General features: G+C 36.9%; 1 protein-coding gene across 6 annotated transcripts in view; it reads left to right on the top strand.

The window, feature by feature from the left end:
- Positions 1-21,157, top strand: part of LOC117294438 (Kv channel-interacting protein 4-like) — a 48,125-nt gene extending 26,968 nt beyond the window's left edge. For 5 of the 6 annotated variants that reach the window (XM_033776839.1, XM_033776835.1, XM_033776834.1 and 2 more), the window contains exons 3-9: positions 699-768; positions 2,611-2,652; positions 7,008-7,078; positions 11,668-11,775; positions 13,698-13,802; positions 14,468-14,530; positions 15,314-21,157. In XM_033776839.1, coding sequence (XP_033632730.1) covers positions 699-768; positions 2,611-2,652; positions 7,008-7,078; positions 11,668-11,775; positions 13,698-13,802; positions 14,468-14,530; positions 15,314-15,361 — 507 coding nt within the window. In that variant the 3' untranslated portion in view covers positions 15,362-21,157. The remainder of the gene's footprint in view (positions 1-698; positions 769-2,610; positions 2,653-7,007; positions 7,079-11,667; positions 11,776-13,697; positions 13,803-14,467; positions 14,531-15,313) is intronic. The other variant, XM_033776836.1, reaches the window with a different exon arrangement.
- The last annotated feature ends 416 nt before the right edge of the window (positions 21,158-21,573 follow it).

The raw sequence follows: 21,573 nt of genomic DNA, 5'->3' as shown, positions 1-21,573 counted from the left end.
AGTTTTGTAATCGTAAATGTCACATTTCCCGCATTATATTTATGTTGTGTACCCTCCGAGCCTGCAACGCACCCCTTAGGATAGGTGTACCCGTCCTGTTTGACCCCTCGGATGTAGGTCACCACGTAATACGTCACAGGAATGTAGCTTGAAGGAAGACTTGCTAAATATCCAAAGTTACCGCTATGATGTGGAGACCAAAGTGCTTCTTGTTTCTTACTCTGTCTTTTTACTTTGCTTGGAGAGAAATGGGCAGGATCAATATAACTCTGTTGAATAGGAATGTCAATGCCCTACCAAGAATCATAGAGAACAAAATGCTGGTTGAGAATAACTAGGGTACTATTTCTTGGCTCGGCTTGCCGTGAGCAAAAAATCAGCCGTGGACAGAGCCATGAGATTGGGTCAGGAATATTTGTAAGGGTGAAAAAATACCACAAAGCCATTCTTTGCAATTAATGCTTCCCCTTTAATAAGAGTTTGTATGTGTGTGCCACCCTCACTGGAGGTTGTTCATACACCTAGCTGTAGTCCTCAGCAATTTGCTAAATATTTTCACATTTTTGTATTCTTCTTAAAACTATTTTCAAACTTGTGAATATATATATTGTACTGTATAAACACGGCTTTGTTTTCAACATGTTTTTCTTCTCTCTCTCTCTCTCTCTCTCTTTCTCTCTCTCTCTTATTATTCACAGGAGTGTCCGTCGGGTCTCGTCAACGAAGAAACATTCAAAGAGATTTATTCCCAGTTTTTTCCTCAAGGAGGTAATCCAGTTATTTTTTACTTACAAGAGACAAGTTCCTCGGCCTTGAACTATATTTTCTGAAAGAGCAAGGCGAGTTTTCCTCGCTAAATGTCTCGCAAAAACAGAAATTTGAGTCGTGTGCAGACAGCTTGAAAAAGGTGTATTTGGCAAAAGCAAAGAGAAAGTAGATGAGGCAGGCTTTTGAGATTTACTTCCCCCACGCCTTCCACATCTCAGAATTCCTTGATTGTTATACTTTCAAAGCAATATGTGTTCGCCATACTCAGGAAATTCTTGCAGTTACGAGCTTTATGGAAATGGAGTCTAGTTCGTACTTGATGACGATTGCGTCTTTTATCAGTATTAAGTTCAAGGCCTGAATTTTATTCCAACCTGCGATATAATACCTTTGAAATCAAAATATAAAGATGTTTTGGCCTTTTTTGTTTATTCAAGGGAACAAAAAGAAATTTACTTCAGAAAAGTATCTTTTTGGGGTAAAATGGGTTATTGTTGCTTATTTGTTGCTTAGCAACAAAGTGCTGACCCTATTATTAATATTTCTTTATTCAACCCATCCTATAATGGATTAACAAAAGAAAAACTATAAATGATAGTAGACTTGCGGGTACAACCATGTATTAAATCTCTTTCGAGGGAGTGTTGGCTCTGAAAAGAGCCGGTTGGTTTGGTCTTGATGTTTTTCGAACACTAGACATTGTACTCTCTAAGCTCGTCTTCTGGAGGAAGTCTTTGGATTAAAATTTCAAGACCAAACCGGCTCTTTTCAAAGTCAACACTCTCTCTAAAGAAATTTAATATCCGGTTGTCCCCGCAAGTTTCCTTTTATTGTAGTTTTTATTATTATTCACACCATGCAAACCTTCAAACACCACTTAATGGAATAAATCTTTTAAGTTTTCTTGGAAGACTGTGACGATTCATCTTTAATCCTATAAAGTGGGACAAGTTTCATACTTCTTCAGATCATTGGTTCTATTTAGAACCACCATAACTCATAGAGAAATTTTCAAATCATACTTTGATGTTCATTTGCTTTGCAACAGAGGGAAGTGAACTAACACAGAGGCAATGCGCATGATAGTAACCAGTCAACTCAAATTTCCTTGATGCTCAAAACAATTGTTATGAAATATGCCATCTGCGAGTTGGATTTGAATAATTTCAGGTCAGGCATGATATTCTTTATACTTATGTCTGGTTGTAGATTTTTTTGCCATTGGGAAAAATGTCAAAGACTTCTTGCCCTAAAAAAGTCTTGTACAGTCTTCACTATGTGTTGTTTAGGTCAGCCCTTATGCTTGCTAAAATGTTCCTTCTTTTTTCCCAAAGAAACAAATATCATGCCTGCTGGTGCAATGACTTGCTTAGTCACAAGTTACCACATAATTGTGTTCCTCAACTTAAGAGACAGTTGCTGTGTCAAATTATTTTGGGCAATACAAGCTTTTGCGCAGATATTGTAGAGCTCTCATTCACAGTTCTGATTAAATGGCATATAATGGGACCAGGGTTCGCTCATCTTGAGATCAAGGTTGCTACACAAAAGCTTGCCCCAAATCAAGTGACATATATAGCAATAGCATCTTGTTCAGTCTGAGAAATTAAAATTTCAAATCATTGTACCAGACATTTTCAAATCTCACTCGCAAATGGCCTATTGGAGTCGGATTCTTTACATCATGGTGGAAGCACTTTTCTTTATACTGTCTACTTCTGACTGTTGTTTACTGTCATTCAATCATCATTGACCTGTTGACAAACATTGTATGTTCATTGTCTTGTTTTGTGGACCTCTAATATCTTTTCCCTGATCTATCCACTACCTTACTGCTTTCAGACACCGGACATCCTATTTACGGCAGATCAAAAGAACCCAAAAGTATGTACGATGTTGATAATGTGATCATCATGATGTGATACATTGCATTCTGGAGCCTGTCCCAGGTAGCATCTGTGGAGAAGGGGGGATGTATGGCCAGCTTCATCAAGGGCTCATCCTCCCTCTTCCTGCTTGCCACTCCCTAGACTCTGTTTCATAGATCTGCTAAACGGGCAATATTCACTAAGCGCAATACTATCAAGGAACCAGTTACAAATGCTATATACACGTATGATCATTTTGGCTGGTGCCTTGTTTCTTGTGCTAAACAAAATGTACAATTATAGACAGTGGACTTTTGGTATTTGTCAAAGACCAGTATTCTCACTTAGTGTGTCATAACATATATAATGCATAAAATAACAAATCTCTGAAAGTTTTGACTCACTTGGTCATCGAAGTTGCAAGAGAATAATGAAAAAAAAAAAAAAACACCCTTGTTGCACAGATTGGTGTGCTTTCAGATGCCTAATAAAAGGCTTCAGGCCTAAATTCTTTTAATATTTCAGTGAGAAATTACCTTCTTTTTTCAAAAAGTACATTACTTCAGAGGGAGCCATTTCTCACAATGTTTTATACCATCAACAGCTCTCAATTGCTCATTACCAAGTAAGTTTGTATGCTAACAATTATTGAGAGTAATTACCAAAGGTGTCCACGGTGCCTTTAAAGTAGACAGTTCTATGAAACAGGTGTACAGGTCTCAGTCGATGCCTGATGAAGTGCCTGAATCTGCACGATCTCCACCAAGCCATTCATCAAAGGACCTCATTGTGTAATACCATATAGCAAAACACTTGTAATAACACCATTTCCCTCGTCAAATCACATTAGTGATAAAAAAATCTAACAAAATAGTGGCTTCTTATAATAATATTAATGATTATAATAATAATAATAATAATAATAATAATAATAATAATAATAATAATAATAATAATAATAATAATAATAATAATAATAATAATAATAATAATAATAATAATAATAATAATAATAATAATAATAATAATAATAATAATAATAATAATAATAATAATAATAATAATAATAATAATAATAATAATAATAATAATAATAATAATAATAATAATAATAATAATAATAATAATAATAATAATAATAATAATAATAATAATAATAATAATAATAATAATAATAATAATAATAACAACAAGGAAATACCACAATCCCCCAAAAATGAAAGCACAAGACACTAACAGGACTTCCCAAACAGTAAAAATGCTTTAACAAAAAGTAGCGCGCATTATCCCTCACTCTGTGACGCTCAAGGCTCTTGAGGTATGTGGGACTACGTTTGAAATATGAGACCTACTCCTTTACATAGCACTATGTAATGGTTAACAAGGTGCTGTGGCGCAATTTGCAGCCAATCAAACCAGGAACACGTGGGTGAGCCCCTTCTCTTTTAGATTAGTGCACTGGGTTCTTTTTTGTGCGTTGTTGCACCACCCATTATTAGTGAAACTGGGGACACTTATGATGAGTCAAACTGGCAAGTTTCACCCTACATTTCAGCACTGTCATTACAACAGACATTGATAAATGTGTACTCGCTCACGAAACAACAACAAACAACAGTTCAAACGAAAGGGGCAGAAATAAGTTTACATACAAAGGGCATGGCACACAAAATATCCCACCATCATCACATGCATGTGTGGTAGCATGTTAATCATGCTTGCTGGTGAGCAGTTTACGTTTACCAGACTACGTGTATTCCTGGGTGGAGCCCAGAAATTTATGGTTAAAATATTTGACGGAACTTACGCCGTTGTAAGAATTCAACAGTTGAAATGCACAGCTTAGATTTGCGCTTTAAAAGTAGGAACACACTATTTAGCAGATCTTAAATATGAATTACATATGCAATGCTAACACACATCGGTGAAAAGACAAAACAAAAAGTTATTATTCACTATTAAGCAGTCAGTGTTCCACTGTGATCTTTTGAGTGTGTGTGAATACAATTCTGATGAATATTATGAAGAAATCACAAACAAAGATCTATCATTTAGAAGCACCTCAGCTCTCATGGCTGCAACTGGAGCTGTCACAATGTGTGCAAAGTGTAACATGTTCAATCAAACACTGACAGCATCACCTCATGAATTTTATTCGAGTATACTCCAGGCTAAAGAGAAGTAACTATGTTTAGTGTCACACTCATAGCAAACTTGACTGCAGGAGTGCCCGCATACGGGAAACTCTGGAGTTAAGTCACAGAGAGAGAATATTCTGCACCTACTATACACTGCTGCATCACTCCATAATCTTAAGAATAGACAGTTCAACTGCAGCATCTGAAAAAACAAAATCCCTCAGCAATACACAACCCTACTGCTGATTTCGGATCAAGCTCTTGCGCGAAGAACTTGCATGAGATTAAATCAGCTTAAGCCTCCGAATCGTCACTTACTGATGGAGTGACGGAGTTGAAGATTCTTTAAAACATACAAGCCGATTTGGGCTATTAAAGTCTCCTGAGTTCCAAAAAACTTCTCTGCGGTAGAAGAGAAGTGACCCGAACTCCGAAAATCTTCTCTGCGGTAGAAGAGAAGTGTCCCAGCAAAGGTGTTCCAGCAAACTGAATATTTGTTCATTTTGCTTCAAGACATTAGTTTCCATTCGAACAGATAATCAAAGTAACAATAACAAAGAAATAAGAGTCGAGGAGAATTGGAAATGGGGCATAACCAGAAAAGCCAAAGCTTGTGGAAGCATGGCCAAACAAACACAAATGGACTAAACATGAACATTATCAAGTAAGTGAGAGGTACGATATTCAACTAACACAGAATAGACTCTATGCAAACTCAATGATGTCCGAGGGATGCAACTTATAACAATACAAAGGATTAAGCGTACATTGATATCTCACCATGCAATGCCTCAAATTCCACTTTTTTGTTCTACTCATCAACATGTATAGTGTTCAATGTACATTCATGAGCACTTGTACCTTGTACAATGCAGTATTGAAGACTTGTTGACCATGAATGATTCATCTTGTGTTGTCACTACTTTATGTTTCTCCATCAATTTCTTTGTCTCGTTTGTTTTTTGATTTTTCATGACCTCATGACTGTGATAGATGTCTCTGAGTTGCTAACATAAATAATGTAGATTTCCATTCATGCTAAACATTTCTAGGGCCAGGATACTTTCACATGAGGAGTTCGAAAATTTGTATATGTTTTTTACCCTGAGACAAATTTTCATAAGTCACAAAAATACCCTTTTTTCTGAACAAAACCATTTTCAGATGATGGTACTTCTTTTTGGACTGTCATGTTATTAAAGTTCATATGGCGGAAACCTATTTTGATAAATCAATTCTAACTCGGATTAAATGAAAACAACTCTGGAAAATCCTGAGGCTCTTTCAGCTCATTTCAGTTAATTGATTTACGTTGGAAGGTTGAAATCCACATCTCTGAGTTCTCTTCCCTTCAAATCAAGATAAAAGCAAAAAATTGATATATCTTTGTATTAGTTGATGAAAAAGGCATTAGTGAGTTAAATTTTTAACAAGACCTTTCGGTTTCTCTTCATACATTATGACTTGCTTGATCATAAATGAAGGCTCTAATTTGAGTTCCTCCGACTGTGAAGACATTGTTATTGTATCTGATGCGAGTTTAGATTTGTTTGTTCCTAACTCTAAAATAACACAAGTGTAGACTTCACTGACTACTCACCCCTTCCATGGCAAAACAGCCAACTCAAAAGAAAAGTTTGAGAAAAGTAAGTAAAGAGATAAGCCACTCACTCACTCAGTTGGCCCAAGTTGTCACGTCGCCGCTCGTATGAGTCAGGCTCCGAGATAAGCTCATTTGCCATAAAAACGGGACGAAAGTGTAAAAGTAGGCAGAGATAAGACCTGTACTATTCACATTCGTACATTGTAGGGCCTATGCCTGTAAAATTTTGAAATAGGAAAAGCTCCCTCATTTACTAAGTATTGATCTCCCATAAAAAAACACACCATGATTTTCAAGTTGGGTTGTTTTGCCACGAACATATGATGGAAGGGCCTTGCATATCCGCAGTATAAACAGCAAATGAAACCATCCATATGAAGACATTGCCTGCTTGTTCCTGTGCCGTTTCATGGTGTATTATTTGTTTAAGCTACCCTTGACTCATGCCTCCAAACCATATTATTATATAGAATGTATTTATTTACTCACTCGTGTCATAACAAATGTTGATTCAGCAAATAACACAACAGAAGGAGAGATGGAATTTTAGGAGAAAAACTAAAATTGGGTTGTTTTTTTTGTTTTTTAGTCTAATTTTCCTGATTGCGCTTTGTTTTTGTTTTCCTGCAGATTCCAGCCACTATGCTCATTTTGTCTTCAATTCGTTTGACACAGATCACAATGGCTCGATAACCTTTGAGGTAAAAAGAAATAATTCTAGACCCCTCCATGGTCTACCTCTATATGCATCCCCCCTCTACTCAACGCCCCTCCTTAACCCTCGCATTGCCCTGTGTGTTTTTATATACATGTAATGCCATGTATTTTTTTTACCTGTAAATAACTCCTTTTCTTGACACAGTCCGCACACTTTGTAGGAACATATATCACTATATATCACCGTTTTTAGGAAGCGTCCTAAATACTTCTTATTCACTTCACCATAGTTATTTTTCTACTCTTGTTCAGTGCTTTGATCTCCCTGTAAAAGTGTTTTATAATCACTTATTATTATTTATGTTTTTAAACCCTATCCACAAAGGCCTTTTTAAGGTAATGTTGGTGTGTTCTAACCAATAAAAGTTTGTTAAGAGGCCAGATGTAAATGGCTCTGCCATAACTCAGTCCAAATGTGGGCCTCTTTAATCGGCCTGGCACTCTACTGGGGTTAAATCTACTTCTTTGACGAACACCTCCGCACAATAGACCTTATACCGTGCAAAACATTTATGTGACGGTAAGTTGTTAAGTTAGTTATAACATATAACTGGCTTCATAATCACAGGAGAGTGGAAAGAGACCAGGTTTATCTGGTTCATAACAAGATTTGGATCACACGAAACTGTACGCTTGGTTCTGTAATAACCTTTCAAGACTAGTCAAAGAACCGATCATGTTGGGAAATGTTTCTGTAAGAAGTGCTACTGACTGTGAGATGAAATTATAATAGAATTGTGTCAAGCTATGAAAATAGCTGGCAAGGCAGTTTTATAAGCATAGTATCCTGTTATAAAAAAGACACTAATGGTAATTGTCAAAGGCCAGTCTTCTCACTTGCTGTATCCCAACATATGCATAAAATTGGTCGTCAAAGTTGCGAGATAACTATAAAAGAAAAAACACCCTTGTCACACGAAGCTGTGTGCTTTCAGACGCTTGATTTCAAGACCTCCAAAACTAATTCTGAGGTCTCGAAATCAAATTTGTGGAAAATTACTTCTTTCTCGAAAACTATGTCACTTCAGAGGGAGCCTTTTTTCACAATGTTTCTCGCACTGTTTCATCAGCGTTATATCCAATGGCTTAAGATTAACCAACCGAAGTGGCAGAAACAAGAACGCCTCCAAGAAGTTCACATCTCTTAAAATTGAGGGGAATGAAATCCTGGCGATCCAATTACAGTAAAGCTATCCTGAAACCCTGAGCAATGTATTCAGGCTCTGTGTGCACTTCTCAACCATGAGTAAAGGGATTGTACAACACCCATTTATGGGTAAATCATGTGGTTACTTGCGTTTCATCGACCACTCGAACTTTAAGAAAATGGTTTTTCACAACGATTTTTTTGTGACTTATGTGCCTTTTGAAATCATTGAATCACCTTCATAAAAAGTTGTTAAGAAACCGGATTTCCAATTTGAAAAATTATAGAATTTCATTAAAAAAAACCTCATCTAATTGATGTTGCAAATGTAATGTCATTTGCTATGGCAGGCCTTGAGTTTCATTCTTCGTCTCAACTAAACTAAGCAAAAGCTTGCCCGAATCAAGTGACATACTAGCAACTGTCGCAATAGTCTGAAGAACTCAAATTTTGGTGGTAACTTGTGATCTAGCACGTCATTGTACCAGACAATATTCAAATATAACACGCAAATGGCTTATTGCTGTGGGTACTGTGGGTTAATTCGAGGCCTGCTATGACTCTTCCCTTGAATAAACATGAACTAGTTTATGACCTACAATCTATTAGATTTATCTATGTTGTCAATGTTAAGTGTAGCCCTGGATCTACACTTGGAAAACATAAGCTAGATTCAGGGCTGCAAGCAACCTTTTAAATCATACAATTTGAAAAGCAATGGATCTACACTTGGAAAATGTTAACTAGATTCTGGGACTGTCTCTTAGATACTTATCTGATTGATGTTGCCAATGTTACATGAAAAACCATGGAGACACCCTCGGGAAATACCAACTAGACTCTGGCCTACATCCTTCTAAAAAACTTAATTTGTGTTGTCCATGAAATGTGACAAACCATGGTTTAGGGGCTACAGTCTCTTAAAGACTTATCGTATCTTCCATGCCAAGTTTCAAATGCTATTCTTTAAAAAGTAATTCTGTCAGAAATGCGTCCTTTGCAAGTTGTATTCAATTCAATTCAACATTTCTGCACTCACAATCAGAAGAAGAAAAACACCAGAATAATTTTGAAAATATCATAATATAGATTCAAACATGGTAAAAGTGGGCAATTTGTTTTCTTTACACATCAAAGTTATGCAGATGGTGGCCCTATCTTCAAAATGTTGATATTATATGTAATGCTTGAATGGTCTATTGCTTGCATTAGACAAGAAAGGGTGAAAAGTTGTATAAAAACAAGTACATGCTGTTTCATCGAAACATGGCCACCTTTTTGCCCCACAGGTGTGTCTTATGAAAGGCTCCATCCAGGATGCTAGAGGGCTGTATATGAAATACTTTTTGAAAGGCTTAATGAATAAAACAAAAAACTAAAAACCACTTCAACAAGCAATGGGATCCCTTCCTCATTTTATCATGATGTAGAGATGACAGTTTCAATTTAGTTCAACTCAATATTATTATTATTATAAAAAAATATTTAAAAAATCAAAAAATCATTGAAAGATATACAAATTGAGAGGATTCTTCCCAGTGAGGTCGTTTACTCTCTCTCCGCCGGCGCTTTAATATATCTCTTGATTGCATCCCAAGGCAAGAGGTTTCTTAAAAGTATGAGCTTCCCTTATGCAGATCACGTACAATTTCTAGCTGCGGGCACCGGGCGCTCTACCTTCTCTCTAGCTCAATTTAGCGGAGGAACTACTGAAACTATTTCTGGGTCAACTGGAACTCCATTAATTATGAACATCAAATTCAGAATGAGTTAATTTTGTATTACTTTAGAGGTGAGAGAATTAAGTCTGACCGTATTTCTAAACCAAGTTGGGATATTTTCATGAAAGTGGAAGGGATTTGAAGGGTTTGCTTAAATCCATGATTGCAATTTTATTTTTATATGCTAGCAGTTATACTGCACTTTATTTTAAAAAAGTATTTCAAATATTTAATAATCCTCAGAATCCTTGAAACACATTGACATACTTAAAGGGAAGGTATTTGTTTGGCTATCACTCTCAAAATGAATGGCAATGTAAACTTTTGGTAAAGAAGCCAGCAGCAGCGTTCAATATAGTATAAAGCATTTTGAGAAACATTTTACTTCGGAGTAATGTGGGGATGTTAAAAGATACCATCGAATCAGGGAAGTGTTAACTGTCAGCTACATCTCTCAGATTTTAAATTCCAATTACAAATTATTATTATTCTTTGGTGGCCGATATCTCAAAAACATGACCACCTTGAGAGAAAAAAGATGTATAAATCCACGTTTAGATAGGTGTAAAACAATCAAATGCTGCCAAAAACCAAAGGTAACATTGCCTTTAATAAAGAAACTGAAACTCAATTTTGGAACGCACAGGTTGTCTAACACCCCCGGCACCAATTCCGACAAAGCTAAAATGAACAATTATTTTCTGTCTCTATTAACTTGTGAATTGCTGCAGGGCCTGCAATTGATGAATTGATGGCAACTCACATTACTTTATAGACCCAGAAATTGGATGTACTCCTCTGGTCTGTCCTCCGCTGTCAGATTCTATTCTTGCATCAATACTTTGTGGTTTACTCATAAAATGACTCGTTCATCCATCCTCTATATATATCCAATTATAGTTTGAATGTTGTAGCCTATTGAGGGAGTTACTTGTAATAGCCGAGAGAGTAGAGATTCTATACTTTGGGGAAACATTGTATACAAAGAATCAATTTCGATTAGGATCACTGCGTCTATCATTTGGATTCGGATTTACGCTTAGTTCTATGAAGAGCTTTCCATACAGAACTTGAAGAAAAGAACTGAGGGAGTCGGTGTATAAGCAAGTTGTTCAAGGATAGGCTTTAAAAAATTGAATAAAACAGTTTGTGTTCATTACCCTCTACTGTTTTAGGCCCAAGTTATAAAGCTAAGAAGGGAAAACCATTCAGACAGCAATTAGTGTTCCATTGTTCCTGCTAAATAAAAGAATTGAAATTGTCAAGAATAAAAACAAATATGTAGATGGTGTTTGAAACAAACCTGTAGGATGTTGTGGCTGAGCGGTTAAAAGCACCAGACTCAATATATGGTGTTTCTTATACCAGCAGAGAGTGTGGTTTCGAGTCCTGGTCGTGTAATTGCTTTGTCTTTCGGACGGGATGTTGAGCTGAAGGTCCTGTGTACTAAGATTGGCAGTGGATGTAAATGATCCCAGAACACTTATCACAGAAGAGAAGGGGTTAACCCTAGTGTCTTGTTAAACAAAACAAAACTTGTTAACAGGTTTCCTCAAGCTTGTTAGCTACAGCGATTAAGTTCACTTATAAGGCATCCTTCATTCGTTTCCAGAAATAGATAATAATTATAGTAATACTTGATAAAAAAAGTAATTGTAAATACCCAATAGCTTCATTTTTCTTTTCTTGTTTTTCCTCCATACAGGAATTTGTTACAGGTTTGTCAGTACTATCAAGAGGTTCATTGAATGACAAACTTAATTGGGCTTTCAACTTGTATGACATCAACGGAGATGGGTACATAACGAGAGAAGTAAGTAGGACAGTCGTCTGGTTTCAAGGAACTTTCCTGATCATCATGATTTTCTCAAAAGCTTCTTGAGCCTTAAAATTTTGTTTTAAGAAGTAGGCACCAAAGGAAGACAGAAATAGTCCACATTCAAACCTGTAGTTTTGTATTTCCAATGATATACAATCTGTTAATCATCTGGGCTTAATTTCACGGCTCTGGTAATCATCAGCAATTAAGAAAGCAGGGAATTCCCTGCTTACATCAAGCAGTTTTCTTAAGTTAGCTTGCATACTTAACATTACTAAAGCATTCTTCGCTTACACAACTAACACAGAAACTCATCACTTGCCATGTATAAGCAAAGAATGATGATCAGAAGTGCAGAATTCGGAGGAAGCAAAGGCATGAAATTGGTCCCTGAGCATCTAAGAGGTTTCAGGTTTAGAGGGGAACCTTGGCAGGAGGTACTCATCAGCAGCACTTCCCTCAGTTGCATTACTTTCCTCTGCTACTTATTCTATAAAAACCTCCTATTAATAGTGTCCTTATTGATCGCTTATTAACAGTATCAAAACGTCCTTCAGTGCAATCTTACGGAGAGCGAAAAAAAAAAAAAAACATTGGCGGCAAACAAAAAAACTGGAACGGCATGAAATGAGTGCATCATGATTCTAGAAGGAGAAAGTCTTTCCATCATAATTGAGTTGAGGGTCGGATATAATGGAATGACAATGACGTAAAGGTTTTTAAGAACGAGACTAATGGTTTTGCAGATTGTATCGTGTAAAGTATATTCGGTAACTCTGATGATCAGTCCTCTAAACCCGATCAGCTACTCGGAGTTGCATTTGGGTCAATTTAGTCGTAAGACAGGGTCACATTAAGTGCACAATTAATGGCTCATGCTTTGGTAGCGTCTACGGAAAGCAATTAACCTGTGGGTTTACAAAGCTTGTAGTGAGTTACTCCACCAGCAGAGGGGGCTATTCATTGAGATCCACATACCCTGCAACGATCTGCTTTTTTTGGTACCCTTTTGGCTCAGTCAATGGTGTTTTACACTGACCATAGAGCAAGGAGCACTTACTGGGGCCAGCTTCATTAAAGGCAGAGGACACTATTGGTAATTACTCAAAACAATTATTAGCATAAAACCTTACTTGGTCACAAGTAATGGGGAGAGGTTGGTAGTACAAAACATTGTGAGAAAAGGCTCCCTCTGAAGTAACGTAGTTTTCGAGAAAGAAGTAATTTTCCACGAATTTGATTTCGAGACCTCAGATTTAGAAATTGAGGTCTCGAAATCAAGCATGTGAAAGCACACAACTTCGTGTGACAAGGTGTTTTTTCTTTCATTGTTATCTCGCAACTTCGATGACCGTTTGAGCTCAAATTTTCACAGGTTTGTTATTTTATGCATATGTTGAGATACATCAAGTGAGAAGACTGGTCTTTGACAAATACCAATAGTGTCCACTGACTTTAAGCTGTTAAGCAGAAAGTTCTGCTCAGCAAATATCTTGGCTAGGCAAGAAATGACCGATGTACCAGTCCAGGCTGTTAAGCAGAAAATTCTGCTTGGCAAGTTTCTCGGCTTAGCAAGAAATTACCGATATCGCAGCAATTGTAACTGTATGGTGAATTGGCTGGTCACATGTTTTCACTAAGCAAAGTTTGTTTGCACTAAGCAAGTTTTTGTGCTTACAGGCTTTATGAAATTGGGCCCAGCATATTTGGGTAAGCTCCTGTAGTGACATTTTGCATCTGACATAGCTTGAAATGCAATAAGATTTTTCAGTTAAAATCACCAATCAAACTCATTTTGGGGCAGGCTTTAGTTAATTGAAGACCAGACAATTTACCAAACAAAAACTAGCAGTCTCTCTACAACAACACAAACCAAGTTTATTAACCTGTCTCTTCTTCTTGACTGATTGTTACAGGAGATGCTGAGTATCATCCAATCGATATATGACATGATGGGCAAGTATTCAGAACCTACGTCAGAGGATATCACCCCGGGCGAACATGTTGAAAGAGTCTTCCAGGTATACAGATCTCTCCCCCCCCCCCCCCCCAAGCCATACATCAGAAATACTGTCCAGGCAGAAACACCTGTAGGTCCAGTCTCCTGAAATACTGCGATACATAGGATTAAATCTCATAATTCAAAGCGTAGTCTCACTAACCTTACAGGAAATACTGTATGTTACCTGCCATGAGTGTCACTGAGTGACTGATATGCGCGTTGTATCGAAGCCACTGTTATTATTTATACGAGTCCCACATTCCTTGCGGGTTATACTGATGTTACAGCGCGAGGAGAGTCACTGAGTGACGGATGTGCGTTGTTTCAAAGCCACTATTATGAGTCCCACATACCTTGCAGGTTATACTGTGGGTGTGTTTGTTTAGCTTCCCTGGATCGACCCCGGTCTGCACCGGTACATTCGAATAGCTTTGACGGGGCTAACCTAGGACAGCCCCCAGTGCCCTGCTTGTGGAGTGGGTCACTTGGGTCACTTGGGGGTGACCCGGGGTGCATAATGTTACCACGAGAGGGCGAGTGTGATCGTTCGTTTAACTCTTGTCAGGGGATCACCCGAGTGATGAGCACTGCGGGGTCGACCCAGGGAAGCTAGGTCAAATAGATCTTATAGTCCAGCTGTTTTTTAATGAAGTATTTTCTGAACGCTTGCTCTTTTTCTTCCAGAAAATGGATCTGAACAAGGATGGTGTTGTAACAATAGATGAGTTTATTGACTCGTGCAGAACTGTAAGTATGATGTCACACTTTCCTATTATTTTTGATATTTTATTTTGACATTTATAAAATAGAATCCCCACTAATTAAACTTAAAAGGCAGAATTGTTTTCAAGAAAATTAGTACCAGGGCCGAATTTCATTGAGCTACTTGAGCAGAACATTTTGCTTAGAACTTTTCTGCTAACCAAAAAGAAGCAGGATACCACTCATTAATGGTTAGTGTGGAATGGTAATTTGGTTGGTAATCTTATTTGACAAGCAAGTTATATTATGCTTGGCTACTTTTTGTGCTGATACAGCTCTATAAAATTGAGCCCTGAACTTACTGTACACCAAGTGTGATGTGAAATGTAGGTAAGAAATCGTCCGTACAAAATTTTTGACTTTTGAGTAGGTGTCGTAACTTTCCCCTTAAAATCACATGTAAATGTTGTAAACTGACAGGGAGGAAGTGCAGGGTTGATACTTCACAGAGGCAACAAATGCTATTGCCTCCATGCCCCCTGGTCATTGCCTTTGTGCCCTTGAAACGCTCCAGTAGAAAAGAGTTTTCTCATAGGGTGCCTTTTTACAAAGGAGAAAATGCCTTGGTGCCCTTGCCCTTTCAAAAACAAAACATACAGGCCTGGAAGTTTTCTGGGGGATTTTGTTGTTGTTGTCAACCCTATACCATATAATATATATATATGTTTTCCTACATTTTTATAAGAACCAAATATCCAATGCCTGTAAAATGAAGTATTTCTTGCAATGATTTATTTGTCTTCTTCTCTCTTTGTTTCTCATTTTCAGGACGAGACTATCACCAAGTCCATGCACGTCTTTGATACGATATTATGAAACCTGTAAACAGTACCGCAAGGAGATCCTTTTTTTATATATTACCAGCAAACGAAACATTTGAAGAAAACAAAAAAAGAAGAGATGTGAAACCAGACACTTTTTATCTGCAGGGACCTACTTTTGCGTGCTATAAATCTATGCCATCCTACAAGTGTTTTTTTTTTATATGGAGGCCTAGTTTTTAGAGGAGATCTCTATGTGTTGCGAGGAGGTATGCTGCTGTTCAATTCTACTGAGCTCTTACAGTCAAGTGGTTTCTCAAACAAAAGACCTGCTGTGTCTATTAAAGGGATCGGATCTTCGGTAAATGGGTTCAAGTTTTCTGGTGTCCAGGGAAATCTGTCCGCCAGAGATTCTGTCCCCCATATAGGAAATTAACGTGAGCTGAAGGAGGATGTATCAAAAGAGGGCGCTATCAGAAGTAGTTTGTACACAGTTCTCCGTATGGGGGGGGGGGACACAGAATCTCCTGCAACGACGGAATAACTTTAAGAAAAGTTCCTGCTGTTGCGGCATAACTTCAGTGCTGGTTCTGCTTTTAGAGTCACCAAGAAAGAAGTCACCCATCCAGTTTCTCCCTATCTCTTCAGATGATTGGTCCGTGTCTTGAGGATGTGAGTAATGAGTGATATGTTGCCATCATCATCGTCATCAAGTAACAAGTATCACACTGAGAAAGTGAGAGACTTCAATAGTCATGACTTGTAGACTTTTTTGACTGCAAGGTTTGTTAAACATGTTCATCTATGGTTTTGGATTAAGAGGTTGAGGTTTTGTAGGATATCTATCCATTTTGAATTTTTTTTCGGTACAAGGTTACTTTTTCTCTCCTTTATTGACCCCTGGCATGATGCGTTTTGAGGAGGTGTGTTCCATCTGCAGGGGTTCAATAGGAAGAGGTGTTGGCTTTGAAAAATTAGTTTTTCGTAACTGGCTCTTTTCCAAGCCGACATCATTCTTTCTTGGAGAGATAATTGTGTACCCAAGAAAAACAAGATTGTGAATTGTAAAACGAAACAAAAATCATAGGAGAAACAAACGAGAAGAATTAACATAAGGGAAAGTTCACATTACGTACATTTTGTTTTTTCTTTAATGCGGACGACAGGCTTGTATAGAAACTCATGCTTTTAAGAAAAAAATATGTGTCTAAAAAAAAAGAGCAACAAAATGATCTTGTGCCTTGTGAATAAGATGGCATAATTAATTTGTTCTGTACAGAATTAACTATATCTTGCTATTCGAAATACCTGACTTATACTTTTGGGTATTTCAACTGGATAAAAAGGAATATTCGGGGAATTGATTTGAGAAATATAGAAACATTCTATTCAACAATTGATTTCAAATTGTGGGTTGTTTTTATTTAAGGATGTCATTCAGGGAGGTGTTGTTTTTGTGTTGATTTTGATTATTATTGTTGTTGTTTTGGTTGAATGTTCTCTTGAAGTATTATAATCAGTTATAAGTTCAATTTGTGTGCATTTACAATTTATGGCCAGTTGTAACTTACTCTCTGATATTGTGTTGCTATAACCTCGTATAGATCTATAAAAAAAAGTACATTCAAAATACTATTCAATTATCATGTTATACTTATAATGCAAAGATTTTCACTTATCATGGATTATTATACAAATGCGACAATTCTGACGTGCCTACATCAATTATATACTCATATAATTATACAATAGGTGTGTACATGTATATATACCGACACAGTATCTTCTTTTGTGTATTTATCATTTACTATTGTCTCTTAAACGACTCATTTATGAGTTGTATGGAAGCGATTTTTGTCAATCTGTGTATTTTGTATCCTTCTAAAGATCGCACAATGCAATAAAATGTAGTACTCATTATAGTGTAGATGTGCAACTTTATTATTATCTTTGTAGAAACAACAAAATCTTCCCTTCTATCTGCTTGGGCGTTCAACATAAACTCCTAACTGCCCTTTATTACTTAAACAATGCCATACATATTTAAGCCAATACAAACAAAATATAACATCTCTCATTTTTTCTTCAAAATCCTCATCGTGCAAGTCAGCTTTTCCTTGAAGTTGAGTTATAGCTGTGTTTAAGAACATTCTATGTGTTACTGTTTGCAGCTTGTTTGTTATGGCACACTTTGTAAGAGATGTTGTTTAAACGCTAATCAAATTTGTTTGGTTATCATCTATTAGCAGGGAAAAAGTGTCAAGCAATGGAGTGGATAGTTTGTTTTTGACTGGTGATGTGTGCTGCTAAGCAAGAGTTTTTCAGGCACAGCAACTCTTGTGCCTATAGATAGCGAAGTAAGACTGTTGAAGGTTTTTAAAAGTTGCCAGCCAACATATATATGTTCCATTATAACCTGTGTTGCATGAGTACACTCAGTCACCATGTTACAATCAGGGAAGGAGGTGACTACTCTATGTTCTCCCAGGTCAAAATTCCAGTTGAACCTAGTTAAACTGGGTTTAACTGGAACTATTTGAAAACCAGTTGATAAACTAGTTAAACAAAGTTAAAACCAGTTGGTTTAATATGGAAAATGAATAGAAACTGGTTTAAAATTTAACCCTAGTTGAACACAGTTAAACCTAGTCCAAACCAGTTGGTTAATATGGAAAATGAACGAGTTTGGTTACTATCCAATTGAACCAGTTGACCCCAGGGGGTCAACTGGAATTTTTACCTGGGCTGATACCCCTGTGTTCCAATAATCCCTCCTGATCTGTTAGGGTGGGGATTAGGATTAGGAACATACATTTGTAGGGGTGTCTTAACAGAGTGTTTAACCAGGAAGGGTTCAAATTTCTTCACTGGTTAACCGATGAACAAACACTTGCTTAAAAGTTTTCTTGGGCCATCCTCATAGGATCAGAAGAACACTTCACCTGGTTAATTGTGATTTATCAGCATTTTTCTGAAATGCTTAGAGGTGCAATATTCAGAAATGACCTGAAAAGGCCGATTATGGGAGTTTGATCCTGTTGCCCTTACTTCATTCACACAAATAATGTTGCAATTGGTTCTGGTACACTCTCTGGTTAGTTTTTAACTTAAATTTGTATCATTGTTATGCTGCAATGTGTAAATACTGAGATGCACATTTAATGTCTGTTTGAACAAACTTTGCTTAAGGTGGAATGCCCATGTAGTGGCAGAAGCAGGATCAGATGGGAAGAATCTGTCAACTTAAATGAATGATTTCAGGGCACTCACATTTTTTTGTTTAATATCACAGACGAAGGATGAACATTTCATTGCAACAATCATTAGAGCTACAAATTAATTGCCTATTGACAAATGTTTGTTCTAGATTTCCGTTAGTATCATCAAAGGTAATGTAACTAGAAGTCGTTCAAGTACTTGAGTTAGTCAATTGAGTCAGTCAAGTGCCGGGTACGCATGAGTACATGAACAAGTAATTGAAGCGGAATGCTCTTTTCATATCTTAGACCTTTCATTTCGTTCTGTGATTGTTTTTGTAAACTGCTTGAGAAAATATTTCTTCCTGATTAATGGGCTGCTATTCTATTCTATCTATTTGTTATTGTTAGTCTGTAAATAATAATATATTTTAACATTGTAAAATATTGAACCATGGTCTGTGTATTTTGGGTTGTTATGTTTCACTCATATTTTGGGCTATTGCCTGACACTCACTTTAAGAATCATGTGGTTATTTTTTATAAAGTGCTGCTGAGTTCACACTTATATCCCCTCAAAGACGTTAGTTGCACTTACCAGTGTACTTTGAAACTTGTTTTCAGATGGCATTATTACACAGGCAATTGTTTTGAAGACATTATACAGGATTGGTAGAGCTGACACAGTCTTAGGCCGGATCCAAATGGGCGGCTACAGCTACGGCTATGGCCGGATCGCCGCGTCATCATGCATTCAAGTATAGGACGCCCTTAGCAACACCCCTGGCAACGGTCGTAGCCGCAGCCGTAGCCACCAATTCGGACACGGCCTTAGACAATGTGCATGTTTTGGGTGATTAATCATATTAATACATGAAATAACAAATCTGTGAAAAATTGGGCAAAATCCTTTGTATGGGTCAGGAGAAAATAGTGAGAAGCCAATGGGCGGGTATGACAACTCAAAATAAGGACTTGTGTTTCTTGCTTAAAATTGTCCATGGTTTCAAACCATGCATAATTTTAAGCAAGTAATACAGGTCCTTCATTTAGGTTGTCACATCCGAAATCAGCTGTTGCATTTTGTTCAGGTTTTGAGTTACAGTTTACTCAAAATATGAATTCATTTCAGAGGGAGATACTTCACAAAACAAAATGGTTTTAGTATGAACTTCACAATCAGTAAGCTTTCAGACTCGAACTAAACGATGCTGGTTTCACCAGTCACGCCAGTCCTGTAAAGACACTCACAAAACAAAACTTGGATAGAAAAGAAATTTGAGCACCCGATATTCATTATCCTTACCTCTGATGTTCTTTATCAAGGTTTCTGGCTGCTTTGTTGTTCTTTGAAAGGATTCTAAATAGATATATATTTTTCATTGTTATCACAAAAGTTATTTTATACTCCTTCAAACAACTTACTATGGATTTTTCTGCCATTGTGAAGTTAGTTGTTTGCACACATTTCAAGATTCAGCAATGAAGTTCTCAAGGATTTTCCACTTCACAATCACAATGAATAATTATGCTTCTGTTCGCTATTTGTTTAAATAAATATTATTAATGTATACTAAGGCAAGCTTAGTTAATTAATTGTATCACCCAACCAAATATTGGTGTTGATGAATGTATAAGAGCATTTTTGTTGTTTACATTTCTATGGGATGTTTTATTTTATTCAAGATTGTTTTACCACAGCCCCCTGTTCATTTTGGCTGAGACATTTTGTGCATACTATCCACTCGTCGTGCAGTTTAACTATATCTCAAATGTTTAAAACCTCAACAGAATTGGACTTCCTACCCCATCCAGTATCTCTGCATTATCGCTGAAACAATCAAAAGGGCCAAAACAGAAAGGAAACTGCTTTCGCATAGAACAACCATCTCAGTTACATGCACGAAAACGAAGTTGTGAAGATAAGCCATGAAATTAATGGTATTAATTTCATTCAGCCGTAATGTATGTGTGTAAGTGTTGGACGATCCATTTTCTTGCGTTTGAGCTGGTGACCTGCTTTTAAACAACAAAATGTGCAACATTATATCTTTTATAATGAGCAACATTTTCCTACACCAAGCAAACAAAGTTGTACTGGCGGTACACAGGTTTGCCATTGTATTTGAGAAGAAGAAGGAAAAAAAAAGGAAAGTTCTTAACACAGCAAAAACTTTTTAATGCGTTTTTCTTTTTTGAGTCGCTTAGCTGACCAGGGACCAATTTCATGGCTCTGCGAAATTTTTTGCACTAGACGTGTAAGCAAAATATACCTAGTAACGCAGAGAATTCCCTGCTTCTGTTAGATTCAATTCTTTACTTTTTGTTTTAGAGCATGACATTAGGCCCAGCTGAATGAACTGCACCAGCTTTGTTCAATCTTCTCATTGATGTAGTTTCTCTATTTTGAAGAACAAGGTGGAAACCCACCCTTGCTTCATGCCCCTTCCTTCTCTATAAAGTAATTTTATTCGGAAGATACGACTGCTTGCCACGTTTTAGGAAGAAAGGAATAAACATGTATGTAAATATTTTGTACTAAATAACAACACCACTGTACTCAAATTGAAGGTGTCACTGGAATGTGATATTAATAATTATGATGTATAAACAGTCACAATAAAAAATATCGGAACTGATTTTTCAAAGTTATATTTTTCAGCATTGTGAGTGTATTATTCAAGTGCTCTAGAAGGAGACCAAAACCAAGGTGGAAACCAGTGTCTGAGGTACATGTTAACCGCATTAACACTTTAAATAAATCAACAAATTTATCATTATTTTGATCATTGTTTCAATCATGATTTAACCCAACCATCCCTAACCCATCATATTCAAACAGCACGCTTTGTTTAGTCCTGTTGGACTGCACCAGTTAAACAGTTTATGCTTTACATGATCAGCCACACCACCATATTCAGAGTCCAGGGGTGGATTTTACAAAGAGTTAAGACCAACTCAAGTTGGGACGAGTTACTCATCCTAACGAGTTACTCATCTTAACTTAGGACTAGTCCCAAGCTTTGTTAAATCAACCCTGTTCTGTATGCCCTCGACTTTGACAGAGCAA

This window comes from Asterias rubens, chromosome 9 (genome assembly GCF_902459465.1).
Source record: "Asterias rubens chromosome 9, eAstRub1.3, whole genome shotgun sequence".
Lineage (NCBI taxonomy): Eukaryota > Metazoa > Echinodermata > Asteroidea > Forcipulatida > Asteriidae > Asterias > Asterias rubens.
Note: the sequence above shows the minus strand (reverse complement) of the source record. Positions and strands in the feature narration are given on the sequence as shown.